Source organism: Accipiter gentilis, chromosome 1 (genome assembly GCF_929443795.1).
Source record: "Accipiter gentilis chromosome 1, bAccGen1.1, whole genome shotgun sequence".
In the NCBI taxonomy this organism is placed as follows: domain Eukaryota; kingdom Metazoa; phylum Chordata; class Aves; order Accipitriformes; family Accipitridae; genus Astur; species Astur gentilis.
This window is the reverse complement of record NC_064880.1, coordinates 53181424-53196577: the sequence shown is the minus strand read 5'-3', so window position 1 is coordinate 53196577 and position 15154 is coordinate 53181424. Positions and strand designations below refer to the sequence as shown.

At 37.7% G+C, this 15154-nt stretch overlaps 1 protein-coding gene across 2 annotated transcripts in view; it reads right to left on the bottom strand.

Annotated features, from left to right (window-relative positions):
- The window catches only part of TNFAIP6 (TNF alpha induced protein 6), a 31176-nt gene that overhangs the window by 11284 nt on the left and 4738 nt on the right, over positions 1-15154 (bottom strand). Inside the window, exon 3 of one of the 2 annotated variants that reach the window (XM_049792858.1) lies at positions 4393-4565. In XM_049792858.1, the coding sequence (XP_049648815.1) occupies positions 4393-4486 (94 nt within the window). In that variant the 5' untranslated portion in view covers positions 4487-4565. Of the gene's footprint in view, positions 1-2007; positions 2183-4392; positions 4566-15154 lie in introns of those variants that run through there. The other variant, XM_049792767.1, reaches the window with a different exon arrangement.

Below are 15154 nucleotides of genomic sequence, written 5' to 3'. Positions count from 1 at the left end.
TTTTTTCAATAATTTTACTGGTGTAGTTACACTACATGGTGCGTTTCTAAAGAAGCTTCAACAGAGTCCTGGAGATAAGAAAGTAGAGTGGGTTATTTCGAAGTTGCGCACTGTGCTTCCAGATTTTGCATGCGTTTGTTTATTTAGCGCAAGTCATCAATTTTTACCCCATGGTTTATTTTTTTTACTCTCATGATAAATGCTAAAGGTGTAGCAAAACATAATTTTATTATGCATTCCAGTTAACACTGTTTCCTCATTTTGAAGAACTAGAAAATTTTTTCTTCAAATTGACTTCAATTCATAAAAGTGCTTAAATGATCACCGTAATCACAAATTCACATTTATGTTGTAGAAGCCCCTAAAGGCTACATCCAGGGTGGCTGGTTGCAACACTCATGTGGATATGCCAATATTTGCAAATGGAACACCCAGGACCCATTCTTTAATGTGTCCGTGAGTGCAAGTGGCATGGTGTGGTGTGTGCCTGAGCTCTCTTCCCCATCACCAGGGTGGTCTCATCCAGGGATAGCCCATGGCCCGGCTCTCCCTGGCCCAGCACTGGAGTGCTCTTTAGAAGACCACTGGCTGGCTGAGAGCACAACTGTGCCAGGGAACGTGAGAATGGTTAAACCACAGACAGGAGCTGTGCACGGCCATGTGCTGTTCACTTGTTCAGGGACAGCCTGAACAGGCTACAGATAAGCAAGGGCCCTGACGCAGCAAGCCCCTTTGCTCATTGCCCTGACCACATCTCTTCTCTACAAGAATACCCATCACAGCCTGTATCAAATTCAGCGTCTCTGCCCCTACTATCAGGGCTTAACATAGCCTCAGTCCTACTTATCTTCTGTGTCTCCTTACAGTTATTCCAGTCAAGAATACAAGTTTTGCTTGTTTCTCACACAGACCTCTTCTCTGTCATCCTTTCTCTGAATACCAGCCACTTGAGGTGGTGCATGAAGCTGCCAAGCTGTCCTGCCGTGGAGCTCTCTCCCACCTGAGCACCTTCAGCAACTATGCGACACAGCAGGCGTGTTCCAAGTTTAGAAGGAACGAGAAGTCATTAAAAATGTGCAGTCAAATGGAAAACAATATAGATCACTTCCCCTTCTCATTTACGTTCCTGTTAGTCTACATGGTGCTCTGAGAAGGGAGTGGAGTGACGTGGTTGCTGCACCAGCTAATAGAGTGTGGCCCCAATCCCTCATGAAACATCTGAGCACAACAGAAACGTGTACCGGCTACAGGAATTCCTTAATATCCCTAAAGAAATACACAACATTCTAGAGAGGATAAAGGAGTTTGTAAATATTTGTTTATAAAATGGACCACTCGGTGCATGTTTTTGTTTCGGCACCCTTTTTCTGACTATATCCTGAATATGTTTTTCTGTTATATTGGATAATTATAAAGATGTCTTAAAGAACTCTAAGAGCTCTTTAAACCCTCTTGAGGTATAAGAAACTATTCCCACAGCATTTTCTACAGCCCTTTTGAAATCTTCTCTCTACTGTTTAATGATGTGAACAAACCAATGGCCAAAACATATACATTTCTGTACCTTCCTAGAAACCTATGAAATATTACCGCTATTATTTCCAGATCATTTAGTTTCATGTGTAGGACCCCAGGCATTTGAAGTATGTTCATGCAGAAAGTAATTCATTCTTTTGGCAAATGTTTCTTTTCATACTCGTTTTCCTTCATTAGAAGCAACCGTTATTTAATGCTGTTTTCACTTTACCTCGTGCTGTAGGAAAATACATTCAGATGAAATATTCTATAACTACTTTTTCCTGCACTTCAGAGAAATAGTAAAAGTAGTAAGCTCATAAGGACAAAACTTACAGTCACTACTCAGATAAAATGATCACCAATTCAATGCAGGATTTTGCTAATATTAAAGCATGGCTCACTTTTGTATTGCTAGGTGCTCATTTTTATACTGTTAGACAAACACAGTGACTTTTGCAGCAAAACATTGTTGATTAAATTATTTCTTACCTAACCAAATAGAGTTATGCAGCACTCCGTCCTTGAATCCCCATGCTTGAGCCTTGTCCCACAGCAGGGCAGAAAAGAAAATTAGTGCAATCATCTCTTCCGAACTATTAGGCTGTAAATATTCCCTGTTAAAACACTCAGGGTAACCTCTGCTAGCAGCTGGCTAGATCCTATTGGAACATCTGGTAGCCAGATCTTAAATAGTGCTTTCAGCTGTGAGGTCAGCAAGCCTGCTCCAATTGTGCTTGCTGCAGTACTATTACACAATTAAATGTGATGTCTGCAGTCGTCCATGTGACTCACTTTTGGCTCTCTTGATTCCCAGCATGTCCAAGAAACCATTCTATCCCTCACTACTGCAGCACACATGAACACTTTTCAAGCCAAAGTCTGTTCATTCTTCAGCACTCACTGTCTTCAAATTCCATAAACCAATAAAACTAATAACCAGTTTAACTGCTTATGGTGTTTCTAGTCACACCATTTACAGGACTGAAGAGAATCACACACACTACCTCTCATTCTCATTTAAAAATTCTGTTCTTTTGTATATAATTTGAATTTAATTTCACAGTGACCTAATGAATGAAAAAAACTGTAAGGAGAATATTTTACATTGGCTATTTGAATTCAGTTTCCCTCCATGGAATCAGTAATTGCAAGTCAAACTCCCAGATCAGCATAAAACTGCAAGTGTCAAAAACAGATGCTCTTTGTTCTGCAAGTGGGAAATAAAGCTAAAATCTTCTCCTCCAACCCACAGTTTAAAATCTGATTCATAGCATGACAGCTGTCTGCTTGTCTTCCCTTCCGGCTGAAAGTGAATGCTGCAGCTGCTCCTTGTGAATGACTGGGAGAGTAGAAAGGGGGAAAGATGAGAGTATGGAAAATAGTCTGGTGCTCCGCACTCCTGAGCAGCCATTGGAAGAGTCTGCTCTCCAGTTCTGATAACACTTGTAACTTCTGAGTCAGAAGCTGTAGAAAAAGATGTGCTCATGGCCATGAACACAACCAAAATAAATGAAAAGGAAAGGGCGGAGGACTCTGTGCCTACTCAAAAATATTTGACATAGATGACTGTTATACCAATGAGGAAGATATTCTTCATCACTCCAGTCTTAACATAAAGTGGTGAGTGCCTAGCTACATTGTATACAGACACACACACCTATTCCTCCCACCTACAACTTGGGCAGATGATGAAGGGGAGAACTGTGGGGAAATGAGTTGAGAGAGAGCCTTTCCCCTGCATCAGAGTAGCAAGGCACCTTCCACCAAAATCCCAATGTCTTGACCTGTCACTGCAGCACTCACTGATGAGACCAAACCTGTTCTTCCAATAAAGTTCACCTATGTGTAACAATCCCGTTGTGCGCACCCACGCCTTACCCATTCAAGTTTGAACCTTCAGTGTGCAGCAGTAGGTGTACAACGTATATATGTCTTCTCGCTCCCAACAAAGCTCACAGGTATTCTGATGTCAAGGTCTGGCACTGGGACTTTCCACTCAGGTATCTGAGAAAGCTGATGGCAGCCTGCTGGCTCCTTCCGACCAGCCTGGGACATTCAGGGCATTGTGGCTTCTTGTCCTCTTTCCTGCCCTGCTAGTGAGCTGCTACAGAGTGGAATGCTGGGACCAGGGATATTGCCTGCCAGTTTGTTCACCAGTCTCCACCACACTGATCATCCCACCACACTGCTTGTCCCACCACACTTTACAGCTCCTATGTCAGCAAAACAAGAAAGCACTCCAGAGACTTATAGAATCATAGAATTGTTTAGATTGGAAAAGACCTTTAAGATCATCGAGTCCAACCATCAACCATGCCCACTAAACCATGTTCTGAAGCGCCTTGTCTACGTGCTTTTTGAACATCTTCAGGGATAGGGACACCACCAGTTCCCTGGGCAGCCTGTTCCAATGCCTGACAACCCTTTCAGTAAAGAAATTTTTCCTAATATTCAATCTAAACCTCCCCTGGCGCAACTTGAGGCCATTTCCTCGCGTCCTATCACTAGTTACTTGATAAAAGAGATCAGTACCCACCTCACTACACCCTCCTTTCAGGTAGTTGTAGGGAGTGATCAGGTCTCTCCTCAGCCTCCTTTTCTCCAGACTAAACACCCCCAGTACCCTCAGCTGCTCCTCATAAGACTTGTGCTCCAGGTCTTGTCTTATTGCATAGAGGTTGGAGCCCTACTCTTTCTTCTCTCTAGATTTGAGGATTGGTGCTTTCTTTGTACTTGTCTTCTACTTTAATGCCCAATAGATAAGAGTCCAAGCTTTTTGAATGAGACCTAATTCAACATTATTCTGTGAAAGCATATTGGTAGAAGTCTGTTGCTTTCTAAACATCAATATCCAAGACATGCATCTGAGGTTACCTGGGATGAGTTGGGAAGACAGCAGTATAAACTTTTGGGGGCGTGGTGGTGAATGGAGGAGACAGTGCTGAGTGCATTGCTCTGGAGCATTCATTTCTCATTAGCTGAAGAAGATTGGCACTTAGCCTTTGCTGGTTTGGAGTTGTGACATATTCCTGGTATCTTCTGGGAACCTAGAAACAAGAGACATGAGGGAAGACAAATTACTGATTCAGATTAAAAGAATCCTCTTGGACGCGAAGATTTCTCTTTCTGGAAGAAGTACGATATGGATGTCTTTCTCTGCACAGGACACCTTTTCGTCTGCCATTCCATGCAAAACCCTCTGGATCACATTGCAATGTGAGTTGATAGCTTAATGATCTTATATCAGAGCCAGATGTCCACAATACAGGGAACTACTCTGTTCTGTGCTAAGCGGGTGCCAATCCCACAAGATCACAAAAATGTGTTAACAGTGACTAACACACAAAAGCAAGGAGTGCATACCAACTTGGAGATGATTTGTAATAGACTACCATACTGAAATTCTTGAGACACTTATGCAATAATGAATAATTTTTTTATTTTATTTTTTTTTACTGAAGTTAACTGTTAATGGTGAAATTTCTCAGGTAGAAAAAGCAACTTGATAAATAAAGGACATAAAGTAGCAAACAATTCTAATAATGACAGTATCTGACAGCATCTGACAGCATCTCTTGATTTATAGAAGGTCTAATGTTTGAATGAATATATACCTCCCTGGACGAACAAGGCTATCTGTTAATAAGTCCAAAGAAATACAATGGCTTATGAATCATAGAATCACAGAATAACTGAGGCTGTAAGGAATCATGAGACATCATCCAGTCTTGAAGCAAGGATTCAGATTCTATTATAATATCCTCCAAATAATCCCTCAAATGAATAAACTTCATCTTTGTTTGACAGTAACAAAAGCTCTACACAGTTCAGTACATGTTTTATAGTGATGAGTAATTGGGTATGGTGAATATCTTGATACTTGAGGAAACAACTTAATATTTGCTATTGTGATGGATTAACATTCGACATATGCTCCAGACTGAGTCTAGGCATAAGTCTGTGCAACTTGCAGTGTCAATAAAGTAACACATTCAGTCCTATACATCTGCCTCCCAAGTGAGCTGGAAAGGAAAGTTTTCATCTGCAAATCCTAGCAGAACCTCTCATCAACAAGAAGATATTCCACAGCTGTACGTGGGCACTTGGAGACGTTCATCTGACAGTATTTTCTTAAGGTTTCTTCCAAGTTTTCCACATTTAAATATATCCCAGACAAATATTATATACACTCTGTGTGTGTGTGTGTTCCTTAACTCCTTCCACACATACATATGCTAAGAAATACTGTTTGAAATTTATTCTGTGGTTTTGACTAGCATTTGAAGTGAACACCTAACTTGGTAGTTCTCAAACTGTGATCTGAGGCCCACAGTGATACAAGACTAATTGCAATGACGGAAAGAAAAAACAATCCAGTAGCTTAATGGATGAACCACTGAGGATGAAGGAATTTAAAAAAAATAACAGTAGTGTATGTGGGTCATGAATCTCTTTTGCATTAATTTAAATATTAAGCACCTAAACTTTTCAATTTTCTTCTATTTATAAATGAATGAAAAGGGTGCAAATATTTATAGCTTTTGAGTTCTAAGATTCATATATTACTATTGGTGATATAGAATATATGACAATTATATTGTTTATAGCTTTGAGAATGATACCAAGAAAGATGTATTTAAATGGAAAGGTATACAGTGAAAGGCCTTTCATTGGGAGTTTTTTTGCAAGAAACTAATCTCATTCAGAAAAAACTACTTGGTGGAAAGTGTATGACAAAGGAGTGCAGGGAAAGAGATAGTGAAACAATTAAAGCTAAGTTTTTCTTATGAGAAAAAACCTAAAATATCTGATGTGAAAGGGGGGAATATGACTACACTGACTGAATTTACATTGTGGGAAACCTGAGAATGGAAAAAGAGCTATTTAACCTAAAGAAAGGAAAAAGTTAGCCCAACAACAATATCATCCCATCCCTTCCCATATAAATTTAGGTTGCAAAGTAGAAGACAATTTCAAACCATAAGTCCAGAGAAGTTTTAGAACAGCCAAACAAACAGAACACCTAACTTATTTTGAGATGACATTTGAGGAGGAGCTTGGACTTGATGTTCTTTGAGAGAAGGCCACTTCCAGTTCTATCTTATTTTTATCTCATTTTAAACAAATTTTATCTTACTTTAAACTTCTTCTTTTTTTTTTTTTTTTCCCCTGAACTGAGCTGTCAATGTACAAGTTGAAGGATTGTCCCACATGTCAGGACCTCCTTGGAGACCTTAAGAACTATCAGATCCCAAGCATATGCCACATGGCAGAAATAATTACACCGGAATTATTCTTGGCAGATACTTGTGTAGCCTATTCTTACGAACCTGCAGTGGTGGCAATTCTACAGCCTCCTGGTGCTTAAATCTTCCTAACATTTTAAACACCTTCCTTAACCAAAACCTCTTGTATTAACTAAAATCTTCCCTGCTGCAACTTCAGCCCATTTCTTCTTTTTGCTTCAGAAGACAGGAGTAACAGATTCTTTGCTGCCTCTTTGTAGCAGGAAGGTTACAACTGTTACTGTATCTTGCTTCAGGTCTCTCCTTAAAAATAAACAGGCTGTTCTTTTCATCTTTCCTGTAGGTCATGTTTCCTCGACTCTTGATCATCCTTGTTCCTCTTCCCTGTACTCTTTCCAGGTGGCCTGCATCTTTCTTGAAGTGTCATGCCAAAACTAAACATAGTTCTCCAACAAAAGGCTCTGGAGTGTCAGATAGCGCAGAATTGAGTCATATATTTTCCAGATGACATTTCAGTTTATACAAAATCCTAGTTTGGCATTTACTGTTAGTAAGATTTCCTTTTAAAATAACAAGTCAGGTTTTTAAAATACCTATTCCATTTAAAATGCCTTTGACAAGATGCTTTAAGTATGAAATGCATCCAAAATGAAAGAAACCAACCAGATTTGGTAGGCCTACCTGAATATATTAAATTGCTTTTCAAATCTCTCTTTTCTTGTAAGCTTTCTGTTTCAGTGAAACCTGAAAAGTGTTACAGAAACGGTGTGTTGTGGAAAAGAGTTTATGAAACTCTTACATTTATGTTCTGGACTAGTGAGAAACTCACTTCCCAATGAATTTACAAAATAGGTTTTCTAAATTGCCACACATTTGTTGTATTTAAAGGAAAGATGGAAGGCATTTCTAATCAAATTTCCTAACTTTTTCTGTCCCCCATATGCTTCAGATGATGCAATTTTAGAAGAATTTTATAACGTGAGAACTTATTTGGCCAATGATTTTACTATTTATTATCACAGTGTTAAGTTAATCTTTCAGAGAGTATTTTGTCCTACAACTAAATATTTTAAAACTTACTCTCCTTTGTCTTACAGTCTAATTCTCATTGCAATCGATGCCCATTTTTATCAGTAACATCAATGAGATAAGAATTAACCATTCCGTATAGCGGTGCTTTAGTTAAAAATAAGCAAACAAAAAACTTCATGTGAAAGTAGAACAAACCAAAAATATTTGGGATTATTAAAAGCAGATGTTAGGAGAGTATAATGGATTCACTTATAAAAAATCTGAACATTTGCCAAGTTAAAATATTTGTCAGTTGAAGTCCTATAGTGACAGTAATTCTAAATAAAATAGTTGAACCTGTCAAAATTAAAAATATATACGGATATAAAATTTACAAGTGTCTCATGGATGTTCTTCTATGTTTACATTTTAAAAATACATAAATATATAAAAAAAATCACAAAATGTTGTAAACACAGTTTTTAGAATATGATACTGAAGAATGGGTAATATGGTAGGGGGATGCCAAGACAAACAGGCTCCAAGGACTGCCAAGAAACTCCTAAAAGAAAAAATAACTTGCAACTCCAGCCATTGCAAAGCAAACTGCAACAATTTTGGGGGTGTATGCGAAAATATTAATATTCGATTGCAAAATGAATGTATGCAAATGTCAGCTGTACAGAATTTAGTCCCTTAGGAGCATAGGTAGGACACTTGAGTCTTGTTCACTGAATACTAGATATCAAACTGCCAATGTAGTAAAAGATATGACCCAGGTCTTGTTCTTCCAGGGTTCTTAGAAGAATGTTTTTCTCCTGCTCTTGGATACAAGGAATATTTAGTTTACTAGCCGAAGTGGAGCAGCTTTAAAGGGAAACACTAAGACAAAGTTGTCCTAAAATACCTATGGACTGCTGACTGGCACATGCCTGCTGTGGCTAAGCAATGTAGGTTCAAATATCCTCAATGTTTTGGAAGCTGCTCTCCAGCAGTGCCATTACAGAAAAGTTTTCCTTTCTGCCGAGAAGCTGAACTTGCTTCAGTGCTCAGAGGAAGATCCCAGAGAGGGTTCATGGTACAAATCACAGGTACAGACAGAGACCTGTTCCTCCACGTTCCTGCAGCTGGTAATGCTGAAGCCACATCTGACCTCAAAGACAAACAGTTTGGTTCTCAGAAGAAAACCTACCTACCAAAATGCTGTTTTAGCCAATCAACTAAACATTTATGCTATGCCAAGCGCCAGGATGTGTTCAGACATTAAGAAGATTTTAAGGATACATACACGCCTGTAATATGCACATAAAATACCTAATAATGAGAGGTTTAAAAGATTATGTGCTTCTTTTTAGTAAACATGTCCATAAAAATATTAGTGTCAGGCAAACTTATATGAAACACCTAGTATTACATTACAATACTTTTAAAAAACATTGTATATTAACTATTTTTACATTGGTGAAAGCAAGATTAGAATCAAATCACCGGTGACCATTCAACCACATGGAGACAATTTTTGCAAGAGAGACTTTGTTTTCAAGCAGTTTGGGGAAATAAACATTCCTGTAAGCTTATATGCTTTAAATAAATGGGTAATTCTAAGAAAACCTCCCATGTATGAAATAGTAGAAATAATTATTTCTGCCTGCAAAGGACAGTTAATAAGCTGCAGTGAGTAATTACTTCTGCAGAAAGGAAACAATATTTTTCCTCTCTGATGGTTTATTTATCTATACTAATTATGTGACTAAACAATTTTCTGGCACTGTAAGAATGATCCCTATCCTGGCAAAAGTTAAAATACACCAAGTGGACAGAATGAACTAATAACTAAATTAAAGAGCACAGCAAAAAATCACATTACTTGCTTTACATTTTCAGTAAATATTGCATAAGTTGTTGCAAAATTGACAGAGTATTGTCTACAAAGTAAACACCTTTACTATTTTAATTATTTTTTCTTTATAATTAAAGTAACTAAGCATTCATAAAGGGTTGTTTTAATCACTTATTTTTATGATTTCATTGGCATACAACGTAGCACAGGTATTCACACAATATACCTCTAAGCATCTAATTTAAGTGTGTGAATTAAGAGCCTTTCCATCAAGTGAGCCTCCAATGGGCATTCAGAGCATATATATGCTGAATATCTGACCACTGTTTTTCACCTGTTTTACTTTAGAACCCATTCATTTGTCCATCTCTTAACATCTTAGATTTTTAGAATTATTTTCATACCCGAAGATGTACCTAGGCAGGTATTGAATTTTCAGAAGCAAAATACTGCCATGAGTTTGTGCACAAATACTTGTGAAAATCTTGCCAGGTAATACTAATACATAAATACTTTGGAAAAATTGTCTTTATAGAGGTCATCAAAACGTCTCCTGCTCTGTTCTTAATATATCGTTTCTGATTGATATTCCTGGTAGATAGATTAAAAAAGGAATTTATTAGACCCAGGGTGGAACTGAAGTGGATAGCCCAGCTTTGCATCATTCCTCCCTAAACTCAGCACTTCGGAAACCTGGAGGCCACTGAACTTGTCATGCGTTTTATCCAGTGCCTGCAGAAATACAGCTATGTAAAACACATAAAGAGTCTGGGGCAGGTCCTAGAATCCAGGGCAAAGGGAAAATCCCTAAATCAGTAGGGGGTCCCTGTTCAGGCTCACTCTTCCACTATCTCCTTCAGACTTCTTGAGTCTAAAGCCGCCTTGCTGCCCTGCAGCATTACCGCACCACTAGTGATTCATTTTACAAAAACCAGGCTAAGATCTGCTTTCCTCTTCAGAAACACACGCACCCGTGCCCACTCTGTGGCAAGCTGTCCACCCACATTGTGAATCTCAAGTGGACAGCCATTTCTTACCCTTTCTCTTGATTTCTCCCTCTATTACTTTTCATTTGCTTTATTATTCTCTCACTCATTTTGTGTGGTATGTCAGACGTTGTAGCTGAATACAGGGATCTTCCACAGGGATGTCCTTTGGTAAACCAAATGTTAGCTTACCATTCTAGACGCTGGTATGGTAGTGGCAGATTCTGTCCTTGGTCTTACAGTCGCCTTGCTAGCTGAAGGGCAATACCTCCAGTCCCATAAAAGCTAACCATACACATTAATCTGCTTTGCAGTATTATGCTAAATTCCTTTCTGAAACCCAAATAGATGAATATGGTGATAACATACTCAGTGGATTAGTCTCAGCAGTCATTGCTTAAGATGTCCCTTTATGTCTGCAACACTCATTTCCTACCCCACTGCACATTCATTTTCTCTCCTCCCTCCTGCTGTCTGCTTCAGCTCCTGAGGAAATCAATTTTCCTAATGCCATGGTGACTCAGTATTTTACCAGCTTTTTGGGGGGTTTATCTTATTTCGTTTAGTATGATGTATTAGATCTCTGTCACCCATTTTCTAACCATCTGAGAAGAGTGAGGCTACAGATTTGCTTATACGTGTGGGCATAATTCACATCCTGTGAGCTCAAGAGAAACAAGCTGGTGTCTCTGATCATTGCGTTATGCATGCAATACCATGATTACAGCATTCAGTGTGGTGTTAACTAATATTCTTGGCATTGTGTCATAATCCTGGAAATGCCCAGTTGCACAAGTTGGCTGGAAATGGTTTTATAATGGCATGGATTATTCCTACTACTTCTGAAATGAAGCGAAGCAATCTGTTTCAGGAGAGATTAATTCAGTTGTACAAATACGTCTATGAACTATAGTTCTTTTAAACCAACATCATATACAATGTGTCAAAAATGGATAAAAATAAGCCAGCTAATTGCTCTTAAACATTCTTAGTCATTCTGAGCCTTCAGCAGCATTATAGCTGCTGCTGTGTTTCTCTGTTACTTACAATATAATTGATTGATATTAATTTGATATCTATCTTGCTAAGAAAGAACCAACAGTAAATATTACTAAATACCACTCCAGGCACTGCAGAAAAAAAAATCAAAATGGGAATATAAATAGAATATTAGAATTTCTTGCCACTAGAAGATGGAAAGGTAAAAAGGGAATTCTTGCAGATCTAAGAACAAGTAAGTCAGAAAGATTTTTTTTCTCAGTGTAAGGAGTCTTTAAACAGTACTACAGAAAGTGCCTTATTGGCAAATGAATTTCTGTACTTAAAGATGAGTAATTGTATACATGAGTATACAATTTTAGAAAAACCTTGCACTATCACAAACACAGTGTAGCTGATTCAAGTGACAAAACTGTGATCTGCGCTTGGGCCAAAAGCAAGATGAATCTTCAGTCTATTATTCAGTACCTTTAAGTATACAAATTCAGCCTGCAAAAAAATATAAATCAAAGGCTGTCCTTGATAGCATTGCCACAATAGATTATCCTAATGAAAATTAGCCTAACTTTTGGTTACTTCTTTGTCACTTAAGCTTTCCTCATTTTTTTCATATATGTGTTTCCATATAGGTGGAATATGTGTGGGTTTTGATACTTAGTTCTTTGCAGAACAGCTCTAGGTATCTTACAGGAATCCCAGGCCAACTTTAGCATAGTGTTTTAAAAGCTATCAAGCTGGCAATGTAAGCAGAAGGACTGCTGGCTGTCATTCTAGAAACTGTATACTCTGTCCTCTCTGAATATTAACAGCTCCATCAAATAAAAAAATAAATATCCCAAATTTAGAGCACTGTAATGAAGATGTAGAGCTGAATGAAGCATCTTTCCCCCAGAGCTAGGATGATACAAATCTTACCGAAACTTTACTGCATGTTGAATATCCTATGCTTTGATACAAGACCGTTATTGCCTGCATGCTCATACTGAAAAAGGTAACTACTGAGAAACGTTTGTGGGGAGAACCAAGTAAAGAAATAAAACCCATTAATTTTCTATTTCCTGGCCAAACACAAAGAAGAAAAGACAGAAAGGAAAACAGTTGTCTGTTATTTCAAAATAGAGAGTGACATTTTAGTGAAACAGACTGATTTTGGGTCAAGTTTTTTATTTTGTTTTATTTAAAGTACTTAATTTTCATTTCAAGTTTAAAAAAAATTAATTGTTAAATATGGCTCTTTTCCAAAATGTCTGAAATGAAAAATAAATGGTTTCATTTCGGAAGAGTTGAAACAAATATTTGAGCTTCTTCAATATATTTTTTTCTTGCCACAACTGTTTTTTACCCGAATTTATTAACAGTTTTCTCCTCCCTAAAAGTGTTAGTCAGTTTTCTGTGGTGAAATAATAAAAATACAAATTCATTCACTGTATTCTAAGGCTGCCTTCAGCTGTGATTAACTTCACACTAGACATTTTTAATGTGGATTTGACATGTAACTGTGATGACTTGTCAGATCTAAAACAGAGTATCAGAGAATATGAGCCACTTATTTAAGAGCTGGACACAGCAAAATATCTTCAGCCAGAATCAGTGGCATAAAAACCCAGTGTTTAAAAAAAAATCCTGCAAAAAATAAAGAGAGCTCTTAAGAGTTAGTAACACTTCATTTGGAAATGAGCTCGGCTAACAGCTGTTGTGTCTTTATCTTCAAAACATTGCTTTATGTGCATGAGCACGGGAATAAATTGAAATACAAGTTCATCCAAAACAATTAAAACCTGGTCTATTTGGAAAAAAAGGGAAAGGGAAAGGGAAAGGGAAAGCAAAAAGGAAAGAAAAAGAGAAAGGGAAAGTGAAAAGGAAAGAAAAAGGGAAAGGGAAAGGGAAAGGGAAAGGGAAAGAAAAAGGGAAAGGGAAAGGGAAAGAAAAAGGGAAAGGGAAAGGGAAAGGGAAAGGGAAAGGGAAAGGGAAAGAAAAAGGGAAAGGAAAAGGGAAAGAAAAAGGGAAAGAAAAAGGGAAAGAAAAAGGGAAAGAGAAAGGGAAAGAGAAAGGGAAAGGGAAAGGGAAAGAAAAAGGGAAAGGGAAAGGGAAAGAAAAAGGGAAAGAAAGAGAAAGAAAAAAGAAAAAGAAAAAGGGAAAGAAAAAGAAAAAGAAAAAGGGAAAGAAAAAGAGAAAGAAAAAGGAAAAGGAAAAGACAACCCATGAATTCTTATATATATATACCCTGGAGGGCCTGTCTGTGGAGATATCTCTGTGGAGAAGAAAGTGTGATTTCCACAGAAGAATAAGAGACAGCCATTAGTCAATCCTTGGCTTCACATTGGGCCTTTCAATAAAAAAAGGGTAAAAGAAAATGAAGTACACGCAAATATCTGCAGGCATTCTATTCAGCATTCTGCAACTTGGGCTCTGCCAAAAGACTTAAGGATGGAGGCAGAAGTTGGAAAAAGAAGCTGCATTCTCTAAAAATGCGAGCTTTTCATTCTTACTTACTTAACAATTTTCCCAGTGAGGTTAGGTTTGTTAAGGCTTACAGAAGATAAGACTTGGAATATCAGTATATGATTTATTAAATCCTAGGGTTTATCTGAACTGGGGATTGAGATGCACTGACCAAAACAGTGTTGTTAATAAACTAAACCTAATACATTCAATTCTCATTAACAGTTTTTCAGGCAAAGTGACCTTCTTTCACCATTTAGAGTTCTGAGTTTTTCCAGTAATATGTCAAGGCCAAAGCTATATAATACTGGGATTACTTTACTGCACAGAGATATCCTCTACATAACCAATTCTCATGTTTTAACTCACATGTATTTACTTTTAAATTTATCTCAGCTGTACCATGGCTTCCTGTTTAAGACAGGACCTTAAGTGTTTCTTTCATGAAGCATGGTATGTATTAAATAATTTTGGGAAATTAAGAGAAGGGGGAAACCTCACAATCTCTTTCAAAAAGCATTTCCAGAGACTAAGGCACTTACTTAAACATTCCCCAAAAGATTATCTTGATAAAGTATTCATTCAGAAATCCTGCTGACTACAAGAAACAGAAAAGATCTTTTTCTTCTTGGCAAGAAACAGAAAAGATCTTTTTTTCTTATGGACAATTTCAGAATCTGTCATTCAAGCCAGAGACAGACCAAAGAAACATTTTGCCCTCTGTTACAGTCCATGCTATGGCCAGTGGTTAGCCTGGGACACACCTCGGATTTTCAGAGGCAACATTTTTTATTCCTAAGAAATTTAAACAATCAATTTCTATTCATTCTTCAAATGAAATAAAAGAACAGACTAATACTATTGACAGGCATATCTCCTCTACCCTCTCTCCTACTCTCCCTTCCCTCTCATTTACGTCTTCTCTGTGTAAAATGGCCCGCATGCTAGAATTTATTCTGCCCATATAAACCAATAATCCTCACTGAAACACTGACAATGTTATTTGAAAGAAGTATTTCATTAACATGCAGTGATTTATAGCCAAAGAACTGGAATGTGATTCAAGCATAACAACACACATCTTAGATGATTTCTTTTTCATTGTTTGCTTT